The sequence below is a fragment of the Sminthopsis crassicaudata genome, chromosome 3 (assembly GCF_048593235.1).
Source record: "Sminthopsis crassicaudata isolate SCR6 chromosome 3, ASM4859323v1, whole genome shotgun sequence".
Taxonomy (NCBI): Eukaryota; Metazoa; Chordata; class Mammalia; order Dasyuromorphia; family Dasyuridae; genus Sminthopsis; species Sminthopsis crassicaudata.
Genome location: NC_133619.1, coordinates 377,714,060 through 377,739,850, shown reverse-complemented (window position 1 = coordinate 377,739,850; position 25,791 = coordinate 377,714,060). Strand labels below are relative to the sequence as shown.

Sequence of the window (25,791 nt, the reverse complement as noted above, 5' to 3'; positions counted from 1 at the left end):
TATATTATTTGTGTGAGTCATTTTTAAGACATTTTCATGATTATTTGACAGGGAAGCTAGGTGACTGAGCAGATAAATTGCTGCATTGGACATCAGGAAGACTCATCTTTCTGAGTTCAAATCAGGCCTCAAGCATTTACTAGCTGTGTGATCCTAAAAAAGACATTTAACCCTGTTTGGCTCAGTCTTTTCATCTATAAAAAGATCTGGAGAAGGAAATGACAAACCATTCCTGTATCTTTGCCAAAATAAAACAAAACAAAAACAAAAACAAAAACAAAAACAAAAACAAATGGGATAACAGAGTCAGATGAATATGATTATTATAAACATCATGAACTGGAAATAGTGAAAAGTGTAGAAAGGAGTTAGGGCCAATGGAAAACATGTAAGGACATTCAGTGAAAAGAGATATAGGGTTAAGGGTTTGGAGATATAAGTAAGAGAGACAAATTAGGAATAAGAGAAAGTAAGAGAAGAAATATATTAAGAGATCATTGAAGAGTTCATATGTATAAATGATGGTCTGATTAGTTGAAAAACAAACAAAAAAATTCAGTCAGTAATTAAAGTAAATTGACTACCCCAAAACAAATGACAAATAACTGAAATTATTTCTTTCTTTTTTTCTTTTTTTATTATTATTATTTTTTTTAACTTTACCATCACTCCTTTATTTTTAGGTGGGAGATCTCCATCATTTCATATAAACCTCTGTGATCCAAGTAGAGAGATTAAGAACCAGAATATATGCATACAAGTGTGTAGAGATACCTACATGAGGAGAGATCTGGATTTAGGGAAGGGAACAACTGAGTTCTGCTCTCAGTCCAAACTAAAGGGGGTTGTTTAAAGAGGTTGATTACAGGTGGGGAGGGTTTACTTCTGAGCAGAGGGGCACATCTCAGGGTGACTCTCAGGGCCGCCCCAGAGGGAGCTGCTGTTGTTGCACTAGCCAGAGAGGTATGCAGGAAGAGCATGTGATGCTTCCTTACCTTTGAAAGGCCTTCCTATTAAACTAGAAGATGGCCTAGCCACATCAACCCAGCTCCCCAATAGGGTTCCTAGAGGACTTTGTGAAGATCACAAATGGTCTGCAGGCCCACCACTTCGCCTCGGCCCCAAACTGTGCGTGACATGGACTCAGAAAACAATCCAGCAATGCAGCTGGTCCCTACACTGCTCTGATAGTGTCTCATCTCTAGATGTTTATTCTGGACCCTTTCAAAGTGCTTCAGGAACTCCACATAGTCAATGGTGGAGAAATCCACCTTCCAGGAGCTGGGGCCTGTCTTCACACTATCCTTGGTCTGCATGAGCTCCGAGTTGGGAACAGAATGCAGGCGGTGGGAAAGGAGCTGAAAGGCTCTGAGGGAGGAGCATGAACAGCCCTACATAGCCTTGATCAGGTAGGGGTTGTTCATATCCAGCAGCTGCAGGCCCAGGAATGGGAAGATGGGGCACTTAATCAGTTGTACAAACTTTTCCACTTCAATGAAAAAGGTTCTCAGTGACTTCCAGTTCACCAAACTTCTGGATGATGTCATAGGCATAGTTTTCGGTAAGGAAGCACAGGGACACCATGGTGATGGTGTTGTGGCACCAGGGGCAGTACAGGTAGCAAAACAAGCTCTGGCTCTCCAGAGTATTCAGATCTTTGAGCTAATTTCTTAGGTGGAAGAGCTCTGTGGAGATCAGTAAAATAGTGTTGAGCTTGTGAACTATTGTTGAGGCAAATTTGAGGTCTTCCTCTCGAAGAAGGATATCAGCTATAGACTGGAAGATGTTTGCAGCACTTAACAGCAGACACAGATGACTGATGATGAAGGTTCCTCTGCTCTCCAGGAGTATATGCTGGCTGCTGAACCTCTTCAGCAAGTTGATCATAAACTTGTAAAAGAAAAAAATCATGATGTAAGAGGAAGGTGAACACCCCATACCTCTAGAACAAGGGAGACCAAGCAGGCCAGCTCTGCTGGAGGTGGGTGCCCGCAAATCTAAATGGTTGGGGCTGTCAAAGGGACCAGTACCTTTTGTTTGGATTGCAGGGGATGATTCAATTTCTTCCAAAACCTCCAAGTCCTTCAGGATGACCTTGTCTGATTCATTTGACAAGGTATGAAGTAGTATGGGGGAAAAAAAGTTATCCCTTTTCTGAACATCTTCTGGGGAGTCTTGAAAGTCAAGTGGTAGAGCTACTTAAAGACAGTGATCCTGGTCATCATCCCAATGGCTGGGTCATAGAGTGGCAGTTTAGCACCTGCATGATCTCATTGAGGTTCAGTGTCACTGGTAGATCTTCAGCTGGCTGGAGTCACAGGAAGCATCCAAACAGCCATTGGCAGTCATCTCTTACTTGGTCAGAGAGTCATGGGGGCTGGTCTCTGGATGGCCCAGGGCACTGGCTCAATGGGCTCATTGTCCTCAGAAGTGACCAGCTTCATCAGGCTCTGGTTGAACACACTGGCCATCTTCTTCATTCTTTTCTTCATGTCATCATAGGCAAGGCAAGGCAAAACGGCAATCAGGATGCCTGAGGAGTAGGGGAGCATCATCAGGCCAGCCAACTGGATGAATTCCCTCATCCAGCACATCGCTGTGATCTGGATTAGATCATCTGAGTTCTGGAACTGAATCAGGAGAGTGTTGGCCATCTCAGCAAACTTGACAGTGGAAGGATTCTTTTTAATCTCTTTTAAGAATTCTCCGATCTGATAAAGGCCTCATCTCCAAAATATATAGAGAATTGACTTTAATTTATAAGAAATCAAGCCATTCTCCAATTGATAAATGGTCAAAGGATATGAACAGACAATTTTCAGATGATGAAATTAAAACTATTTCCGCTCATATGAAAGAGTGTTCCAAATCACTACTGATCAGAGAAATGCAAATTAAGACAACTCGGAGATATCATTACACACCTGTCAGATTGGCTAAGATGACAGGAACAAATAACGATAAATGTTGGAGGGGCTGTGGGAAAACTGGGACACTGATGCATTGTTGGTGGAGTTGTGAAAGAATCCAACCATTCTGGAGAGCAATCTGGAATTATGCCCAAAAGGTTATAAAAATGTGCATACCCTTTGACCCAGCCATACTACTACTGGGCTTATATCCCAAGGAAATACTAAAGAAGGGAAAGGGACCTGTATGTGCCAAAATGTTTGTGGCAGCTCTTTTTGCTGTAGCTAGAAACTGGAAGTTGAATGGATGCCCATCAATTGGAGAATGGTTGGGTAAATTATGGTATATGAATGTTATGGAATATTATTGTTCTGTAAGAAATGACCAACAGGAGGAATACAGAGAGGCTTGGAGAGACTTACATCAACTGATGCTAAGTGAAATGAGCAGAACCAGAAGATCATTATACACTACAACAATGATAGTGTACAAGGATGTATTCTGATGGAAGTGGATATCTTCAACATAGAGAAGAGCTAATCCAATTCCAATTGATCAAAGATGCACAGAATCAGCTACATCCAGAAAAGGAATACTGGGAAATGAGTGTAAACTGTTATTTTTACCTTCTGAATCCAATTCTTCCTGTGCAACAAGAAATTCGGTTCTACACACATATATTGTATCTAGAATATATTATAATATATTTAACATGTATAAGACTGCCTGCCATCTGTGGGAGGGGGTTGGGGGAGGAAGGGAAAAAATCTGAACAGAAGAAAGTGCAAGGGATAATGTGCTTAGCCCATCAAAAAGCAGATCAAAGTGGGGCAGGACAGAGCCCCGGGCCACCTTGATGATATTGTACAAAGCTTCATAAGCATAGCAACACAGTCGGCTATCAGCATCATTGAAGCACGTCGGCACAGAATCAATCAATGCCTTCAAGTACAATCCAGATTCCTTGCCCAATGCAATGGAGCAGGCTGCCAGCCCAATGAGACCCCCTTTCCCACTGTGAGAGCGCTGATTCCTGGGACAGAATCTGGATCATATACTTAACATAAACTGCATTATTCTGGGCCACAAACTTTCAAACTAGCGTCTCTATTTCCAGCGCCGCTACCTTTCTCTTTTAGTACAGTGCATCATTGAGGGCATGATGTTTTTCTCTAAAGTTCGTGGAGGCAAGTACTAGCAGGAGGACAGAGACTAGGATCGGGCAGGGAGGTAGGTAGGGATGTCTGTGGCTCTGACTCCACACTCACCTGCCCCACACTGCCTCTGCCTCGTGAGCGCCAGGGTTGCTTCATGGGCACTGCTGCCACCTCCTCTACCCGGGGATTCTCAGCTTTTTAATTTTCAAAACATATGTACGGATAATTTTTCAACATTAATACTTGCAAAACCTTGTGTCCAACCTCCCTCCTCCTCCCCCCCCTTTTTTGTCTATCACCTCTCCTAGATGTCCAGTAATCCAATACATGGTAAACATGGTGAAAATATATGTTAAATCCAATATATGCAAACATATTTATGCAATTATCTTTCTACACAAGAAAAATCAAATTAAAAAGGAAAAAAATGAGAAAAAAAATGAAATGCAAGCAAACAACAGCAAAAAGATTGCAAATGCTATGTTGTGGTCCACATTCAGTTCCCACAGTCCTCTCTCTGGGTGTAGAAGGCTCTCTTCACCACAAGATCATTGGAACTGGCCCGAAACATCTCATTGTTGAAAAAACCATGTCCATCAGAATTGGTCATCATATAATCTTGTTGTCATGTACAATGATCTATTGTTCTGCTCATTTCACTTAGAGTCAGTGCATGTAAGTCTCTCCAATCCTCTTGGAAATCATCCTGCTGGTTGTTTCTTACAGAACAATAATATTCCATAACATTCATATACCATGACTTATTCAGACATTCTCCAACTGATGAGTATTCTCTCAGTTTCCGAAATTATTTTTTTTAAAAAACAAACAAACAAAAGACTCTTGAAGTGGTTTCTAGTTCGCTTTTAGAGAATTTGAGGAAATAATGTGATGAGAAAAATCGAGTCAATTAGAAACAGTAATGAAATTAAAAGATGAATTCATAATAAAAAAAATCTAGAGTAGATGAAATCACAAAATTAAAGAAAAAAACATTAGGGCCATGTAGATCCCAGGCAGGACAGGTAAGAAGTTGCCAGGGACTAGGTTTCCAGGTGGTTATAGGACCTACAATACAATGTATGACTTGCATGGACTGATTTAGTGCCAGATGGTACCACAATTGAAAAGTACATTTGAAACTCTTAGACCACACTCTATTCTGCAACCAAGCAACAAGAAAGACATCATAAGGGAAGAAGCAAAATTCAAATAAGATCACAGAACTTTGGATTTAGTGTTACAAAATACCTTAGCTACCAGTTCCAATTTAGCTGTCTTCTGCCTATAGCTTCTACTACTTAACAGGTGTGGGTAGTCATATATTTTCAAGAATACATTGAGTATGATTTTTCTTTCCCAATATGATTCATAAAGCCATCCATATTAAAAATAACTCAATATTTTTAAAAAATAATATACTGAGTAGAAGGGTTTAAGTTCACAGTAACCTCCTCTATGTGAGACACCTAGGTTGGGCAGTGGATAAACATTATTCTGGGGAGAATTCATATCTGAGCTCATACATTTACTAGCTCATACATTTACTTGGCCTAGGTAAGTAAATTGACTTTTTTGCCTCAGTTTCCTCATATACAAAATTAACCAGAAAAAGAAATGAGAAATTACTTCACTGTCCTTGCCCAGAAAATTTCAAATTTCAAATCATGAACAGGTAGGTACTACTGAAAAGACTGAACTAACAACAAAACCCTTATGGTCAATAGAGCCATAAATTTACTTTGGACAAATTCACTTGGGGATGGCTATGATGATAATATGGTAATAATGTAAGGAACAATCTGATTATGGGTGTCCCAAAGATTCTGACATCCCATGGGGATTGAGAAGAAAGAGTAGGAGGGGCAATGGATCCATGGACATGATGGATCCTAGTGAATTTCTGGAAGACCCTAAATATACCTCTCTGCAAAGGAATTGTGGTCTACTACCTATGATTATCAGTGATAGTGCCCTAATGAAAGCATTATTCTCTCAGGTCTAGTTATAGGTCTAGTTTCAGAGCAGTTCCTTATGTCAGAAGGGTTAAATTGTCTGCCTCAATGATACTGAAAGAAGGAAATTTGGTAAATGTAAAAGATACTCTAAGACTACACTGGTTGCCAGGAGAAGACAAGAAAGTTTCAGTGTAGAAAGTTACAACCTAAAATGAAAAGAAAAGATAATAGATAATAGTGAAAAAAAAAAGAATATAATTAATGTATAGAGAATAGAAGTCGACATAAAGACCAGTAAAAAGTTTAGGAGTGAGGAAGAGTTAGACAAAAGCAATTACAGATGACTGGCAGACTGTGATTGTTGGAGTGAAGTATATAAAGTGCAAAGGACCTTCAAGGCTCCATGCAGCATAATGAAATAGTGCAATATAAAAAATGATTGACAGGTAGAAAGAGACAGGATAAAAAAACCAAAGGACAAAGAATTTACCTCAATAATTTCAGGAAAAGCAAAAGTCACATTAGGCATTTAATGACTGTGCCTGGATTGGACTTGCCTGGACTATTAAAATAATACCAAAAATATGTAAATTTAATAGACTCTAAGAGGTAAACAGTATAAATAGCTCATCATATGGAGTATAATTACACTATTCATATCATTTAAAGAAGCATTTCAAAGAAAGCCACTGATAAGATAGTACCTTATGCATTCTAGTCAAATTCCCAATCTGAAGAAACATTTCAAATTTAATTATGAGTTTGCATTTTTGCAAATTGTCATGTAATCATCAGATGTCAATTACAAATTCTAAAATGTCTTGGATACCCATGTTGAAACAATTGCTTCTATTTAAAAAATATGATAATCCTTCAGCTTAAAATAAATTTGTAATTAATGTACAGTTAAACATAGAATTAACCAATTAGAAGTCATTAACGGCAAATATAAGTAGTAAGAAATAGTTATCTGCCACAGAAATGTTCCTGGTAGTGTTGAAGACAGAAATGAATGAGTTTCCTCAAATATTTCAGTTAAACAATGAAATAAAAAAACCTTATTACCCCCTTCTGGCTTCACAATATTTTGTGCATACTTTAGGGAAGGTGAAGGAAATTCCTACTTCCAATATTAATAAAGGCATTTGAAAGAAAGATTCAAAACTCTTCTACTTCCACTTCAAAGTTTTACAGGACCCCAAAATTTATCTTTTTACCAGAGGATCAAGATATGGATTAATTTTTGCTATAACTAGATTATTATTTTACCACTACTATCATCAAGAAGCACTTGTTTAGCACGCATTTTAAAGTGCTGCAGTACAGAATGAGTAAATGCAGCTGTTGGTGTTAGGAAGTTTACAATTTAATATAGATAATTCATTTTTTCTGTCTTTTCAAATGCATTAACTATTTTACCAAATATTTCAATGTAACTTCTTTAATCATTTGTTTACTAAGTGTGTGATCCTAGGCAAATCAATTAATCTTTCTGCCTCAGTTTTCTCATCTGCAAAATGAACCAGAAAAAGAAATGATAAATCATTTCACTGACTTTTCCAAGAAAATTTCAAATGGAGTCATGAATATATAGGTATTACTGAAAAGACTGAACTAATAACAAAACCCTTATGATCAATAGAGCCATAAATTTACTTTTCCTGCTTCCACTTTCCTCCCTCCATTAAAGTTTATTGTGTGTGAGAGACTGCCATTTTCCATTATGACAATTTTAAACAAAGGAAATGAGATTATTTATTCTGATTTCCTAGTTGATTTTTAAGGTTCTTTATTTAAATCTACTAACCTAACATAAATCCATCATATACCATGAGTTAAACAATGTTTCACCTAGAAGATTTTGAATCTGAAGTTCTGCTTTAACTGTATCACATTGTTCATTGTCACACTCTGAATGTCTTCATTGCCTTTGCTGTAACATCTGATGACTTTTCTTCTTTACTTCAATTATTCCATTAGTTTCTTTGTTGTTATACTTGATGAAATGCCGTAGACAAACCTCACTAAGATCCTAACCAATTTGATCATTTCTGCCTTAGCATACCGATCTCCAATAATCTTCCTTCCCTATAACTGGCACATTCTTGGTATTAGCAAGTACTTAAACATGTTTGTCTGACTGAAATATTTGCTAATGATTCCCTGAAAAAGAATTTAACCAAGGGAACTTGGTTACAATTCATTCTATATAAGATCAGTTGTGCAATCCATGTTGTCCAATATCATTTTATTATGAATTTCACTTTATTAGATTGAGTACTTACTACACTTGTTATCAAAACATTGGCATTTCTCCCAAGTCCCCTTTTTTCCCACTATCTTAAACTCACTCTCTGAAGATGAACTCACTTCTTTCTTCATTAAAAGATTCATTTCATTTACTGCCCTCTCCTCTTGTCCTTTCCTACAGTCTAAGATGAAAATGCATTTCTCCATCTGCTCCCTACACTCTCAGTGAGACCCCAAATTCCTCTGGGAGCTTGTCCCTTCTCTCTCTAAAATCTTTGTGCTCTTCTATGATTGCTTTTCTTTTACCTTCAAATATGCAGAAATATCTCCCATTTTGATCATGCTGAACTATTTATCCTCCCTACCATCCTCTAAAAACATGTAGTTTAATTATCACACTTAAAAAATTGTCTAAACACATTTTATAATAAATAGTCTCCAGTATTTCCTTATCTTAATTTACAATGTGGATTCTGATTTCTGTACCTGTCATTCTACGGGGAATTACAATTTAATTTTTTTTCTTGCTTGCCAAATCCAATGACCATTTTAATCTTCATCTTTCATAAATTTCTAGGGAATATGAAACTATTGGTCTACCTGTGTTTTTGTTTTTGTTGTTACTTATTTGTGTGTGGCTATGGTTGGGTGTTTTTCCTTTTGCAGTGCCCTTGAATATGGAAATCTGCAATAGTTGAATTAAAAACTATTTGCCTCTTCTTTGATGATAACACTTTTTATTGAAGACCACATCCTTTCTCATAGATTGACTACATCTACTATGTGGATTATTTTCAGACCTATAGCTGCAATGTACCATTTACAATTGCATCTTGATGGTGGCTTTTCAGATCACTTACTATCAAACACACATTTTCAGAAACTTAATTCATTCGCTTCTCTCTGTCCTCTGATCCACCAAATTTGTTCATCTTCTTGATTTTCTAATCTCTGCCAATGGAATCCATTATTTATCTATTGAGTATGGCACAAAACTACAGTTATTTTTTTTTAATTTATCCCTATACTTTTTCTTACATATATGTCATAGATTTACTTTAATCTCTTTTATGAAATGTCTCTGACATTCAACTTTTTCTCTCTATTCTTACTCCCATTCTCAAAATGGAGATGTCAGAGAATCCAAAACAATTTAAGGTAATGATACCTTGGCTCTGGGTAACAGAACTATAATTCTATTAAATATAAATCTTTATCAATACATTTTGAAATTCAAATTGTCTATCTCCAAGCACCCTGCTGGTACTAAGAGTCATGTTGCCTAATAGAATGAAATTTTGCTTCCAATTTCAGTAGCTGTTGAGATTAATTATTTAAGAGACATCACCACTTTATTTCCTCTCAACTCCATTTTAGCAATATATATATATATATATATATATATATATATATATATATATATATATATATATATATATATATATATATATATATGAAGTAAGTAAGAAGGACTGTGGAACTTAAAAAGTAAATATAATTCTCTAAAATGCCTTATTTACTTTTATTTATTGCTATTATTTAGTCATTTCATTCATGCCTGATTCTCTGTGATTCCATCTGGATTTTTCTTGGAGTGGTTTGTCATTTCTTATCTCCAAAACCCCACAGCTCACTGGAAATACCAAGGACTCAAAACTGACTTTCAAAGCACCTCAATATTAGCATGAAGACTTTAAGGAAATAAAAGGTCATTCAACCTTACAAATATATTTGGGAGCTCTCAGAATTGAATAAAAATACAATTGATATGCTTTAGTTTTCAACTCCTCTCTCTACTCACAAAACATAAATTTAACTGACAAATTATTTTGTTTTTCTTAAATCCTTAGCTCTCTTTACTTTATAGAATGCAAGAATAGATGAGTTTCAATATGAAACTTTGGAAGGAATACTCACAAAACTGATGTTACATATATATTTCTTTATCTGAATATATTTATAATAGCAAGTATTTTTATCTTAATCTTCATATATTTGTTTACATTCCTAATGATTGTTTCTATTACATTGATGTGGTATTTCTCAGTTAAATTTATTGTTGATTGCCTGTCAAATGACTTTCTTTTAACATTTTAAACACATTTTTGCAGGAAAACAAGACAGGTAGGAAATTTTTAATCAAACACTGTGGTACAGTAGAGATCAACTATGTGCACACCTTTTCTTTAAATTTATAATGTAGAAATATATGGGATAACTTTTATTTTTTTTTCTTTTCACCATTTTGTATCACAAATTCATTTATTAATGTTTACTGATACATTTTATGATATCAGTTCCCATAAGTCTCCCTCCCAAGGAACCCTACTCATATCAAAGATAAAGAGGCAGACAAAATTATGTGACATGATTGCTATGTCTGAGTGTATAAACCATTCCCTCCTGGGAGGTCTCTACTACTCTAAGAAGAAATGGGAGGTCCCTTTCTTTTTATATAGCAATGTGCTGAGCATTATGCCAGAAAAGTTTTATGTAAATCAACTTTTAATGCATTGGGAAAGCTCACTAGATATTGGCATTCTTCTGTGAATATTTTTGTAAAAGGAAAAACTGTACAAATATATGTGTAAATTTTGAGTAAATTTATAATTTCACATAATAGGTTTTGTTTCTTACATTTATTAAATATTATTGATTTCATTTTATAGCAATAATTTAAAGTATGTTCCCTCATCAGCATTACCATTTCCCCTATACAATATAAGCTTTTCCTTGAAACATAACAAATTACATAAATTACTAATAATAATATAAAAAATTACATAAATTACTACAGTCTTACTTTGAATTCAATTTCTTAGTCATAATACCCTACTTCTCCAAGGAAAGGAGGAAGGTAAATTTCCTAATTTCTCTTCAAGTACCTAGAATTGTCATTTCAATTATATAGCATTCAGCATTGTTTTAGTTTTTTTTGTTATTTATATTATGGCACTTATTGTATATTTTTATATTAGATTCCCTTAAATAAATACTAGTTTTAGTAGGGGGGTAGGTAACACACTGAATAGAGGATTAGACCTGAATTCAACCTTGAGTGAGTTACCTATTTTATTTGCCTCAGTTTCCTCATCTTCTAAATTCTATTAAAATGCCAGTTACGATTGATGCTTCTTTTATTGTCATTTAAATACTGTTCACCAGAATACCTTATTTTTTTCAGGTCTATACTGTTTGATTACAGAAAACTTAAAGCTGATTCTGTTATGTTTTTTTTTTTTTTTTGTCTATTCAGAATATTTCTAGAATGCCAATTAGATAGTATGTACCAAATGGAAATAATCACTTCTTTATTTCCCAGTATATGTACATAGCTTATCAGGAAAAAATTACTAATGTATTATGAATAAGATTTTTTATGGAATAAAAGACCCATTTATTGTTATATCTAGAAATAAATTCTAGTGAAATTCAGGAAAAACAAACCAAGAAAAAGAATAAAAGCAGATGAGAGCTCTCAGGTCCAAAAGGAATCCCTTCATGTCTTCAAGAATGAAAATATTTGGTTACATAGAAAGAATACAAATGTATGGCTGGTTGATTTCCAGTTCTCTAACCTATATTACAATTTTCAAGAAGAATAGCCTTTTGTTTGGTCACCAAGTTTAAAACATTAAAGGACTTCATTATTCTAGCAGGTTCCCAAATTTAATGCATATTTTAATTTTCAGCAAATGAAAAATCGTAAACATTTTCATCCCAAAACACCCTTTTTGACTCTTTCTTTCTGAATGTAATATTCAGTACCAGCATCAAATCATGGATTAGAGCAGGATAGGAAATTAGACTTTGTTGAAACCAAAGTCTCATTTTTCAAGGTAATATTTGGTTTTAAAAGAAATGTGCCTTTATTTAGTGTTTTGTATTGCTAATTTGCTTTGTATTTATATTAGCCCACCAGCAAGATCAACTTTGGTTCAGTAAATGTTTTATCAACTTGGCTTTCAAACACTGTCAGTAAAGATGGATTTAGTTCTCTATTTTCCTTTCTTTAAGGGTAAAACTACTCATGAATCCAACATGATACTAATAACTCCTCCCAGATTATGTATATATACATATATATATATATATATATATATATATTTCTTTATTTATAATTTTTTCACAATATGTATGCATGAGTAATTTTTTTATAATATTATCCCTTGTATTCATTTTTCCAAATTATCCCCTCCCTCCCTCTACTCCCTCCCCCAGATGACAGGCCATCCCATACATTTTAAATATGTTACAATATAACCTAGATACAATACATGTGTGTAAATACCATTTTCTTGTTGCAAGTTAAGTATTAGATTCCGAAGGTAACCTGGGTAGATAGACAGTAGTGCTAACAATTTACATTCACTTCCCAGTGTTCCTTCTCTGGGTGTAGTTGTTTCTGTCCATCATTGATCAACTGGAAGTGAGTTGGGTCTTCTTTATGTTGAAGATATCCACTTCTATCAGAATACATCTTCATACAGTATTGTTGTTGAAGTGTCGAGATCTGTTGAGTCACTTCCAGGTTGGGGTGGTTTTAGTATCTGGCTTTATATTTTAAAGGGGCTTGATTTCTCTTCTGAACTGCTGTTTTATAAGCAGAGAAGAGCTACCAACCTGTGCCAGATTCTTCTATCTCAGTGGCTTCTCTGATCCCAGAGCCCTCCCCAGCCTGATTGGAGCAGTGTGCTAGCACCCAACCGTCTGTGATGTCCTTTCTTCTTCCTCCCCTGGGGACTAACCTTTTCTGTTGAAACTCCAGATTCTCTTCAGCTGGTAAGTCTTGCTTTCAGTCCTTGTGGTTTCTATCAGTCCAGCGTTATTTTTGAAGCTGATTTAACTAATTGGTATTGAGGGAAGAAGGGAGCTCACAAAATTGCTTGTATCTTCTCTGCCATCTTGGCTCCCCCCCCCCCAGGTTATATTTAATACAACCTTTTAGTAGTCATGTATTTAATTTACAAAAACAAACAAACAAACAAACATTTCTTGTAAAACCTTATTTCATATGAGTTGGGATTTTAAAGAAATTGGCTAAAGAGAAATTTTTCATGTTCATGATTCACCAAAAACAAACAAACAAACAAACAAACAAACAAAAACCCTCTCCTGATTAAGTTATTTTTTATGATTAATGGAAATTTAACTTTTTGAAAGTCATTTCCTTAATGATTTTAGAATTGAAAACAAAGTTATACCCTATCCCAAGCTGATTTTTATATAGAATTTGGGCCAAAAAATTATTCATTAAACATTATTCTTTATATCTAGATAATTTTTATGAACTAAAAATATCCATAGCTATAGAGTCTTAGGTCTCAAAATTCCCTTATTAATTCAATATTCATTCAACTAGGATTTATTAAATGCTTTTAGTTCATGATAGTCATTATTAAGCATTGGTTATACAAAGACAAAAATTAAATAGTCTCTTCTTTCAAGAAGTTTACATTATCCTTAGAAAGAGCTTATATATACACACAGATAAGTAAATACAAATTAAATAAAACTAATTTGAGAAAGGGCACAAAAGGGATAAAATAACAATAAGAGAGTAAAATATGAAAAGGCAACTTATAGAGCAGAACTTTCAGTAGCCCATAAAGGAAGCTAGGGATTATGAGAGGGAGAAGTGAATAGAAAGAGAGCAGAACAGGCATAGAGGCTACCCTGTTCAAAGGTGCAGATTGGATATCAAGTCCAATGAACACCAAAAAGGCCAGATGGGCTGGAATATAGAATGTATGATTGGTAAGAAGATGAAATTGGTTTGTAAAAATAACTTGGAGCCAAACAGTGACTGCTTTAGATGCCAAATAGGGGAGTTAATTTATCCTGAAGTGACTGATGCTTGCTAAGCAGGAAATAGACATCATCAGATTTGTGCTTTAAGAATACCAATTTAGCAAATTTGTGAAGGAAGTATTCCAGCTCACCTATTTGTGACTATCAGTGCACTATATTTGCATATTTTCCCAGCACATAGGACAGCACCTACACATAGTTCTATGGATTTCCATTTTATTCTCTAGCTCATTTTGCATATGAGGAAACTAAGGCAGAGTTAAATGACTTGCTCAGGTTCACATAGCTAGTAAATGTCTGAAGTCAGGTTTGAACTCAGGAAAACGAGTCTTCCTGATCCTTGGCCTACTTTGTCGCTTACCTGCCTCTCAAAATATATTGATAAATTAAATGAAAAGCTGCTTTGCTAATCTTGACATTATTGGAATTAATTGATTAATACCTAGTGTGTAAATAAACTGTTATTGGGGTATTTTAAGTTTTTAATCTTTAATTACCTATCCTTGTTATAGTAGAACCATTCAATTTCAACATTAGACAGCTTCACACTTTAGCTGTAACTCAAAGTAAACTTATATAACTTGTAAGAAACAACTAAATATTATTACATTTTATTCACATATGTTAAATACAAATAAAATATTCAAAAATATTACATTTCCAATTCACTTTCCAGGATACATGTTGATTAAAAATCAGCTTACCTCTTGTTTGTAAACCCTTTCCACAAGCTTCACTGATGACCGTCATCCCTTGCCTGACAGATTCTGGCACCAGAATGCATGAATTCCATTTATGAGGCTTCCAACTATGGATATAAAGAAGAGAGATTTCCATCATTATTCATACAATTCAGTAACAATATTCATTGTTAATTTCAGGTTGAAATGAACAAATATGAAACCTGGAAAGGTAATTCAGCATTATGATGAAAAGGACACAAAACAATAGATTTTAAAAGACTTTTGCGATTAAATTCAAGTGAACTGTCAGTATGTTCTGTGCCTCAGATTCATGATAAATGCAATCATTCCATTTTCACATTGACCTTGTGCCATGTTATAGATAGAAAAATGAATGGCTATAGAAAAAAAAAATGACCACACCTAGAAAAGTGGGCCTTTATTGCACTTTATGCTGAAAAAATGCCCCTAAGTCCCTTGAGTAATGAAGGTGTAAGTGTTTCATCTTCAGCAGATATTGTCCAAGATTATGCTACACTTAGTTTTTAAAGAGTAAACCAGACTCTTTTGAGATTGTAGGGACTTCCTAAGGATTTGGTACAATTCAGAAATCTAAACAATATTGTAAGGATGGTCATTTCAGTGAAAAAATTTCCCTTGTACTTTTTCAAGGAAGAGAAAAAAAAGTTAACATCTATCTGAAAAGAATGCCAAAATTTGTATTTCACAGGTAAAATAGATTCTAAAGAACATTTCCCACTTTAAATGTCCTTCTCTTCATTGTCCAACAAAACTCTTTTTTTATGACATTCAGGGCAGAGAGTGAGTTTTATTCTTTAAATCTACCTAGCCACAATGATCTAGAAGTGACTTTTGCCTTAGGTAGAGGTATCAATCTGGCTGCTTTGGCTGAATAATGTAGTTGCTGTATTTATGCACCTCATGCATTTGCCTGTGGCTCTGATGATCCTTTTAAAATGGCATTTGAAATTTCATCATTTTCTAGAATTCTCAATGAATAACTTACTTTGCCAGTGTAACATCTTTCAGACAACTTATTTAGTCATCTGACATAGAGGTTGTAAGTAAGTGGCACAAAGTCACATGACTAGTCTTTCTAAGAGGCAGAATTTGAGCTTAAGTCTCTTTGATCCCAAAATTGTCTGTGGATATCATAGATTAGATTGATTTTCAACTCTGATGACATTCAATTTATTATTACTTTGAGGAAAAACTATTATATGAAAACATCAATATCAGTATTATGATGAGTTGAAAAGTCGATGAGATATTAGGAAATAGCAAGGGATATTTAACAAATTAAACTGGAATTGATTATTATTGAAAACATAGCTATAAGTACACTCAGCACATGTACATATTCTTTCAGTATCATTTTAAGAATTATCATAGAAATCAATCTTACAGCAGCTAACATAGAAATCTTAATCATTTTTTTTTAAAATTGGCTCAGAAAATTTCCAGGTTACTTTAGCTGGACTGATACTAAGCTAAAGCTAAGCAATAACAGGGTATTTTATCTGCTTATTTCCCTACATTTATTAGAGCCAGAAACAATACCAATTAGATCTTTTGGTTTAGAATCTCAGAATGTGAAGACAAAAAGAGTTTTTTGGAGGTTTCTCATCCAACTCTACCATTTAACAGATGAGGAATTTAAATGATTTGTCCAAATTTACATGCCTATTACATTTTGGACTACAGATTTTCCTAAGATCATTCAAGGCTTTGGAAAACTGTGTATAAATCTATATTTGGTGAAGTATAAGTCATTGGTAGGAGTTTTCTCACTGGAAGTTCCCTTCATTAATGAAAACAACAACAACAACAACAAAAAGGTCCTGTCCCTACACTCTCTGTTCTGACTCATAGTTATTTTTTGTAATATCAAGATCCCCAAGAGCAGGAATTGTGTTTTTATCTTTCTTTTTTTTTTTGTCCCTAGAACTTAGTACAATATCTGATACATAATAAATGCTTGCTGACTGACTAACATTCCAAGCCTTTTACCCTTTTTACCTCTTTTTAAGAGAAAATATATAAGGAGATACCTGAATTCCTCTTGATTATCATAAATCTGATTAATATAAAACTGGTGAATTGTGATAAGCCCATTCCTGATCCTTCAGCCTTGAAGAAACGGATAGCAATGTATATTTTGTTCCAGTGTTTACTCATTTCCTTCCATAATCACTTATCAGTCTGATTCCTTTAAATAAAAATGATGCATGCACCAAGACAGAGATACAGGAGTAATAAAGATCACATCTCTAATAATTTAGAGTAGTTCTATGACATCTAATCACAGTCTGAATTGCAAATAGCCTTCTTATTTCACTTTTCCTCAAGAAACTGCTATTATTTTCTAAATAATATTTCCTTCTGCAACTCATCTCTTGAAGTCAACAACTGAAGTAAGAAGGAAAATGTAGAATGTACTTTGAAAGACAAAAGATAATTTTATTAAGTCACTTTAAACTGTATGAACCACAAAATGTTTATATATGTTTATATATGTAGTTTTCTTTCACTTCTTAAATCAGGAAGATATAAAAGGAGTTCTTTTTAACACAGACAATATTAAGCAGTGATTGCAGAACATTGAAAACTAACAAAGCAAAATAAGCTTTACTATTTTAAGACCAGATGACATAAGTTTATCTTATAATGTGCTCCCTAAACTATAGATTAAAGAAGGGGTATATTTATATTTTATGTGTCTGAATAAATATGTGCATGTATATATTTCTAATTCATTACTATTTATGATAATCCAAAATCTTCCTAGTCAATATCTGTATAGTTTCAGGATTTTTAAAAATTCCCTTTGTCAAAAATGAAATGTTTTTTTTTTGTACCTCCTTTTATTTTAATCCATTAAAGGCCTCTAAATATTATCAGTCGCTTAACATTTTCCTATTTTATCCTTTTATGCACAAAACTAATTTGTATTAAAATTGCATCTACATTATTTATATAGAAAAAAAGGAATATTTGGGAAAATACCAAAAATTGATAAGGCTCATAGCATATGACTGACACTTAGAAGTGGAGATGGAATATCAGAGGCAGAGCTGAGCTGGAATGCCTGTGTTTATGGATGATTTGTATAAAGAGATTTAAAAAAAGTCTTTCATTGACAAGACCCAAGAAAGCAAAAGTATAATTTAATGTTACTAAAATCATTCCTTCAAGGATAGTCCAAAAAAAGATTAGTGGAGATCAGGAGGTATAAAAAGCAGATTATTTTCTCTCTTTTCTGAACTTAAAGGGACACATAACTTCAAATAAATGGAAGAAAATAATCAGCAACATATGCTAAGGTTGTTTACTGAGCTATTACATAATGAGAATTGTAAAATTAATTACCGGTATACAGGACAATATATAACATCTTCACATTCCCTTTCTTCAAACAAAGTATCTGGACATTCTTTTCCTCCATTCATAGCCTCTTGAATGACAATCCTATATCTGGACTGTTTTATTAGTGTGCCATTTTCTGAAAGAAAAGAAAAATAAAATGACAATATATTAGCTATACAGCCTTATGGACCAAGTTTAGACTATGTTTGAAAATTCACTAGGAAAATTGCATTTGGGAAAGGAATTTGGAAAATAAGAACTGCATGCAAAAACAAGGTAACAACTTTAACAATCAACCTCTGTTAAGAATTTATTTTGCTCCTTTTAAAATAACTCATTAGCATAAATTTGTATAAAAAATGAGTTACTATACTATAAACTTTTGCAAAAACCGATTAATTCAGAATTCCGTATGGTACGGTAGAAAGAATATAAGAATGTTGGATTTAGAGTAGAAGTAATAGAATTTGACTCTTGACTCTTCTACTCAACCTCTATGAGCTTGAACAAATCAGGTAAACTCTTCATTTTCTAATTTATTAAATGAAAGAGTTTTAGCTTTAATCCCCTTTCAGGTTCCAAATCTATGATCCAATGAACAGAAAACAGTATTTTAATATTAAAAGTCCCCAAGTATATTGCTGTTTATCCTTTAGAGCACCATGACATCAGGGAAAGGAAGCCATGACATGCAAGTTAATTGGGTTTAAGTGAGGGAGGGCTGTGCAAGGTCACCTGCCTCACTTTCCCCTCCAGAGCCATGTGAGTCCAGTGACCAGAGATAGATCAGGATGACTGGAGATGGTCCTGGATTCAGTGAGCAGGCTTTTTAAACTAAGGTCTTCCGCAGGTCTCACTTTGACTGAGACTGCACCCATTCAGTGATTGAGGCTAGAAAGCAATTGAGGTAAAGAATCTCCTCTTTCACCTAGTCCAAAAAAATCTAAGTAAATAACTAGATGAATGAATGAGTCTGAGAGAGGAAGAACAGATAAAAATATCACCATTTGGCTTAGTCCTGGAATATTTTTTATTCATTTGGATTGAGGCATTGCCTCTTATAGCTTTCTCTTAAAAGAAAAACACATGGATCATATATTTTCTTGTCATTACTAATTGGTCTACATTTGGCCAAGATAAGCTCTTTATCCACATGAGAGACATTAAATGGCACAGTGGATAGAATACCAGGCCTGAAGTGAAAAAGACCTCAGTTCAAACCTGGCCTCAAACATTCACTAGCTATGTGAGTTTGTAAGTTGACTTAGCTCTTTGCTTCAATTATTGTTCTGTAAATTGGGGATTAAAATAATACTCCCCCAGGGTTGTTCTGAGGATCAAATAGATATAATTTGTTATAGGACTTGCACAGTGCTTCACACATAATAATTAGGGCTGCTGGGTGTGGTGATGCTGTCAGTCTGCTTCAGAGATAGGAAGTTCCTATTTGATAGCCCTGCCTGTGATGCCTACATGCTGTTGTGACATATGGATCATCAAATAGAGTTTCATTCACACTATGACTAAAAATTATTGACAAGTGACAATAGGAAAATTGGCAAATGGTGTGAGGTATTCTGAATTTCACTTTCTGAAATTTTCTTATACAATCAACACACTCTCTCATCTCTCATCTCTCTACTCTCTCTCTCTCGTCTCTACTCTCTCTCTCTCTCTCTCTCTCTCTTATTAAAATTACTATGATATGTATGTTGTTTATACATGGGAGTTACTTCAATATCAATGAATTTCATTCTTACAAGTTACTAGCACCTGTGTGCTGACACAGCATGTACGGAAGGGAGAAGAGAAGGCCCAGAAATACATGTTTTACCAATCTTTCAATTTTACTGGCTGCTGTTACTTATTAATGATGCCTTGGGAGTGCTTCAAGTTTAGAAAGTACCTTCTGAGTCAACCAAAATAAAATAAGTAAATTACAAAATGCTAAAATTCTACTGATTTAAATTAATAACAATTATTTGAAACATTTAGCCAAAGTGTGCTATGCCCAATGGGATAATCCTATAATATGGTAACACATAGTAATGATAATGTAATAATGCCAGATTATCTAATTAAGGAGACATCAAACGTATTGAGATTAGGTTACTGACTATGAATATTAACCATTTAAACATATTCAACTGAAAATATCAGACAGCAGCCTGTTTATCAGCAGCCTGCTTACTTGTTTGTTTTTCATCCACAGCATATGCTCCTGAAAACTGTAAGTTGGCTATTGCAAAAGCATTTGCAGAACACTGCTATTTGAGTTCTGCCTCTTTAAGTAGTCATCATGCCCTTTTGGAAAATAAATGAACAGGTGAAGAAATAAATGTTGATTCCATAGCAGGCTTCTAGCTTTAGTGCTAGTGATTATTAGCTATGATAAAGGAAATTGGTACTTTTATGTGTCCCCAAAGTGTCTCTCCAGCCTGGCTCCTTGTAGTGATCTACTAATCACAATGTTTGAACACAGTATTACTTAGAATTATCTGAACATAGCCTGCTCAGCAGAAATGTGTTGAAATATGAATTAAGTGTTTATTTATTGATTATATTTGTTATTGTTAGTGATCCTGTTAAGTTAGGTTTTGTGATCATCCCATTTGTTTTCTTCAAGCTTCATCAAAATTTAAGGCCTAAGTCTCACACATAATCACAAACAAGTCTTCATGTGACCACATTACAAAGACATATATTTTATTAGCACTATGTATATTATAAATAGAACAACTTCTATGGAGAGGGTAACATAGTAGGCACTAGATATATAGAGAGATAAGGCAAGTTCGTTACTTTCAAAAGAACAAGAAACAGTGCACACAAAATAATAATGACAAAAAATGTCACAGACCTTCAGAGGAAGGAGAGATCAGTGAGGGAAAGAATGGTCTGGAAATGTTTCACACACAAGATGGACCTTTAGCTGCCCAATGATAGAAAAATTAAAAAGGGAACATTATAGCTTTTCTTTTTTTTTAATTTATTTTTTATACTTTTTTATTTATAAAACACATGCATGGATAATTTTTCAACACTTACTTTTGAAAAATATTTTGTTCCAAATTTCCCCCTCCTTCACCCCATTCACTCTTTTAGGTGGCAGGTATTCCAATACATATTAAAATATATGTTAAATCTAATATATGTATACATGTCCGTGCAGTTATCTTGCTGCACAAGAAAAATTGTATCTTAAAAAAAAAAAAAACCTGAGAAGGAAAACAAAAATACAAACAAACAACATCAAAAAGAGTGAAAATTCTTTGTTGTGGTCCATACTCAGTTTCCATAGTCCTCTCCCTGGATGTAAATGGCTCTCTTCATTACTGAATAATTGATCTAGTCTGAATCAATTCATTGTTAAAAAGAGCCACGTCCATGAGAATTGATCATCGTACAATCAGGTTGTTGCAATCTATAACAGTCTCCCAGTTCTGCTCATTTCACTTAGCATCAATTCATGTAAGTGTCTCCAGGCCTCTCTAAAATCATCCTGTTAGTCATTTCGTACAGAACAATAATATGCCATGACATGCATATACCATAATTTACTTATCCATTCTCCAAAAGATGGATGTCCATTCCGTTCCCAGTTTATAACTACCAAGAAAAGGCTACCACAACCATTTTTGCACATGTGGACCCCTTCACTTCCTTTAAGATCTGTTTGGGACATAAGCTCAGTAGTAACATTTCTGGATCAAAGGGTATGCACAATTTGATAACTTTTTGAGCATAGTTCCAAATTGCTCTCCAGAATGGTTGGTTCACAATTCCACCAACAATGTATTAGTGTCCCAGTTTTCCCACATTCCTTCCAACATTCATCATTATGTTTTCCTGTCATCTTAGCCAATCTGAGAGGTGTGTAGTGGTATCTAAGAGTTGTCTTAATTTGCATTTCTCTGACCAATCATGATTTGGAGTACATTTTCATGTGACTAGAAATAGTTTCAATTTCTTCATCGGAAAATTTTCTGTTCATATCCTTTGACCATTTATCAATTGGAAAATTGCTTAATTTAATATAAATTTGAATCAGTTCTCTCTATATATATTTTGGAAATGAGACCTTTATCAGGGTCTTTGAATTTAAAAATGTTTTCCCAATTTATTGCTTTCTTTCTAATCTTGTCTTCATTAGTTTTGTTTGTACAAAACTTTTTAACTTAATATAATCAAAATTATCTATTTTGTAATCAATAATGATCTCTAGTTCCTCTTTGGTTACAAATTCCTTCCTCCTCCACAGGTCTGAGAGGTAAACTATCCTACGTTTTTCTAATTTATTTATATCATTTTTTTATCCCTCGATCATGAACCTATTTTGACCTTATCTTGGTATATGGTATGGGTCAATGCCTAGTTTCTGCCTTTAAATGTGTTACTTGTAAACAACATATTGTGTGATTCTGGCTTTGAATCCAGTCTGTTATCTGCTTCTGCTTTATGGAAGAGTTCACCCCATCCACATTTATGGTTAAAACTACTAATTCTGTATTTCCTTCCATCTTATTATCCCCAGATTACACTTTTCCCTTTCCTTTTCCCCTTTCCTTCTCCCCAGGATTTAGCTTATGAGCACTTGCCTCAAACAGCCTTCCCTCTTTAGAATCCCTCCCCCTTTCTCATACCTTTCCCCTACTATTTCTGTTTTCCCTTCTATTTAGTCTACCCCTTCACTGTTTGCTTTTCCTCTCCCTCTTTTCAATAAGGTGAGAGAAGTTTCTCTGTAAATCAAATATGTCTAATATTTTCTCTCTGAGTCAAATCTGATGAGAGTAAGATACACACAATGTTCATCCCCCTCCTTTCTTTCCCTCAAATGTAATATATTTCCTTTGCCTCTTTGTGAGATGTAATTTCCCACATTTTGCCTCTACTTATTTATTTTTCTGGTAATATCCCTTTCTATCTCTAGTTCCTTTTTTTTTAATATTATAAGAGTAAAATCAAATTAAACACGCACCTTCTACGTATACGCATAACAGAAATACAGTTCTCAAGAGATCTTTTACATTTTTATGCTTCTCTTGAGTCCTATTATTTGGAGGTCAAATTTTTTGTTTGGCTCTAGTGTTTTCATCAGAAATAAATGGAATTCACCTGTTTCATTGAATACTCTTCTTCGCCCCTGGATTAAAATGCTCAGTTTAGCGGAGCAGTTTATTCTTGGCTCCAAGCCAAGTTTTTAACTTGGAATCTGCTTATAGGACAAGGGAGGTTTTCCAAGCTTCTTCTATAGCAGTGTAAAGTGTCAGCAGAGTAGTTGCAGCTGGGCTGGATCGCACTGAGTCACTCCACTTGCTGGGTAGACATGGCCATGTCTGATCAGACTCTGGCACTTTGGGGTTAACTCTTTCACTTTTGTGTTTGTGTTGGCTGTTTTAAACTTCTCTGCTGATCTACTGGCTTGTAATGAGGGAAGAATAGCCAACACTGTGGTAGAATCCTCCTTATATATTCCTCACCATCCTGTGGAGACTGCACCCCCACCCTGGTCTGCACCTCCATGCACTGGCCTCTATGCTCTGCTTCTCTATCCTTACCTGACCAAAACAGACATTATCTGTCAATCTTCAAAATTATCTCATGTTGGTAATTTGTTGCACTCCCTAGATGGCGGAGAAGAAACACACTACTCTGTGAACGTCCTTACTCCCTCACAACCAATTAGATAAATAGCCACAGAAATAGCTCTGGACTGATAGATACCACAAGGACTGGAAGCACGACTTACCAGCTGAAGAAAATCTGGAGTTTCAACAGAAAAGGTCAGTCCCCAGGGGAGGAAGAAGAGAGGCCAGCACAGACGGCTGGGTGCTAGCATACTGCGCCGATTGCGCTGAGAAGGGCTCTGGGATCAGAGAAGCCACTGAGATAAAGGAATCTGGCACAGGCCGTTAGCTCTTCTCTGCTTATAATATAGCAGTTCAGAAGAGAAAGCTAAAATACCTTAAAAATTCAGATAGATTAGATTTTCCCAGGTCCCGGGGGTGACTCAGCAGATCTCGGCATGTTGGGTGTGGCCTCTAGCTCCCACCTGAGACTAGTTAAAGAGATTGACAAGTGGGCAGATACAGCCCAAGGCAACACACACTGCCTAGCTCAGCTGAAGGGAGTGGAACTCAGCTCCAGGAAGTCCCAGAGAAGCGGAACCTTTGAACTAGGGGCCACGGTTTTTGGCAGACACTTCCAGCTTGAGCACAGGGGCTTTTCATGTCACCTGCTGCAGACATCCACGCCCCACCTGGACGCATAGGCTGGGCTTTGTGCCGTCTTTACTTCAATCTCAAACGTCTGGGAAGCCGCTAGAACACAACACCCTCAAGGCACAGCAGTGCTAGTCACCTCTGAGGCACTTCCAGGGAGGGGGTGGGGAACTCTATCCCAGAGCTCTATCTTAGCTCAGGCCCAAGAACCGCTGCATCCATCCTGTCTGGAAGGAAGCTGGTAAAGAAGTAAATAAATAATTTCCTACCCCAGGGACAGACCCCAAAACATTTTTCAAGTATGAGTAAGAAGCCCAGAAAAACCATAGATTCCTTCTACACAGAGAAAGAGCGGGTATCCAACCCCGAGGAAGTTAACAGCAGAGAGACAGCAGATAACAACCTAAAGGGGAATGATTCCTGCCCCCCATCACGTAACTCTCTCCTAGAAGACACTATTAAAAAGTTAAGGGAGTTTGAAGAAAAATGGGGAAAGGAAAGGGAAGCTATGATAGAGAATAACAACGTCCTGAAATTGGAGTTGGAAAAAATAAAGAATTCACAGGAGATGCAGGGAAACAAAATTTATGAATTAGAAAAGGTTAAAAAATCACAGGAAAGCAGGATGTCTGAATTGGAATAGATAAAAAAGTCTCAAGAAAATAGAATTTCTGGGAGGATCCAAGATGGCGGAGAAGAAACACACGTCTCTGTGAACGTCCTCACTCCCTCACAACCAATTAGATAAATTAAGTCTCAGAATTAGGTCAGGACTGATAGATACCATAAGGACTGGAAGCACGACTTACCAGCTGAAGAGAATCTGGAGTTCCAACAGGAAAGGTCAGTTCTCAGGGGAGGAATAAGAGAGACCAGCACAGACGGTGGGGTAGTGGCACACTGCGCCCATTGCGCTGGGAGGGGCTCTGGGATCAGAGAAGCCACTGAGGTAAAGGAATCTGGCACAGGCTGTTAGCTCTTCTCTGCTAATTATTTAGCAGTTCAGAAGAGAAAGCCAAAATATTTTAAAACTCAGATTAGATTTTCCCCGGATCCTGGAGGTGACTCAGCAGATCTCGGCACCAGGGGGCGTGACCTCAGCTACCACCTGAGAATAGTTAAGAGATTGACAAGTGGGTGGATACGGCCCAAGGCAACACACACTGCCTAGCTTAGCTGGAGGGAGTGGAACTCAGCTCCAGGAAGTCCCAGAGAAGCGGAACCTTTGAACTAGGAACCGCGGTTTCTGGCAGACACTTCCAGTTTGAGCACAGGGGCTTTTCACGTCACCTGCTGCAGACATACACGCCCCACCTGGACGCATAGGCTGGGCTTTGTGCTGTCTTTACTATTCTACACCCTAGAAGCACAGTAGTGCTAATCACCTCTGAGGCACTCCCAGGGAGGGGGTGGG

At 35.6% G+C, this 25,791-nt stretch overlaps 1 protein-coding gene and 1 pseudogene across 1 annotated transcript in view; both read right to left on the bottom strand.

Moving 5' to 3' along the window:
• Positions 1–25,791, bottom strand: part of THSD7B (thrombospondin type 1 domain containing 7B) — a 1,297,161-nt gene that overhangs the window by 480,042 nt on the left and 791,328 nt on the right. The window contains exons 11-12 of the mRNA XM_074301932.1: positions 18,160–18,292; positions 14,791–14,894 (exon numbers count right to left, since the gene is read on the bottom strand). Coding sequence (XP_074158033.1) covers positions 14,791–14,894; positions 18,160–18,292 — 237 coding nt within the window. The remainder of the gene's footprint in view (positions 1–14,790; positions 14,895–18,159; positions 18,293–25,791) is intronic.
• Positions 1,065–8,768, bottom strand: LOC141559673 (protein VAC14 homolog; annotated as a pseudogene).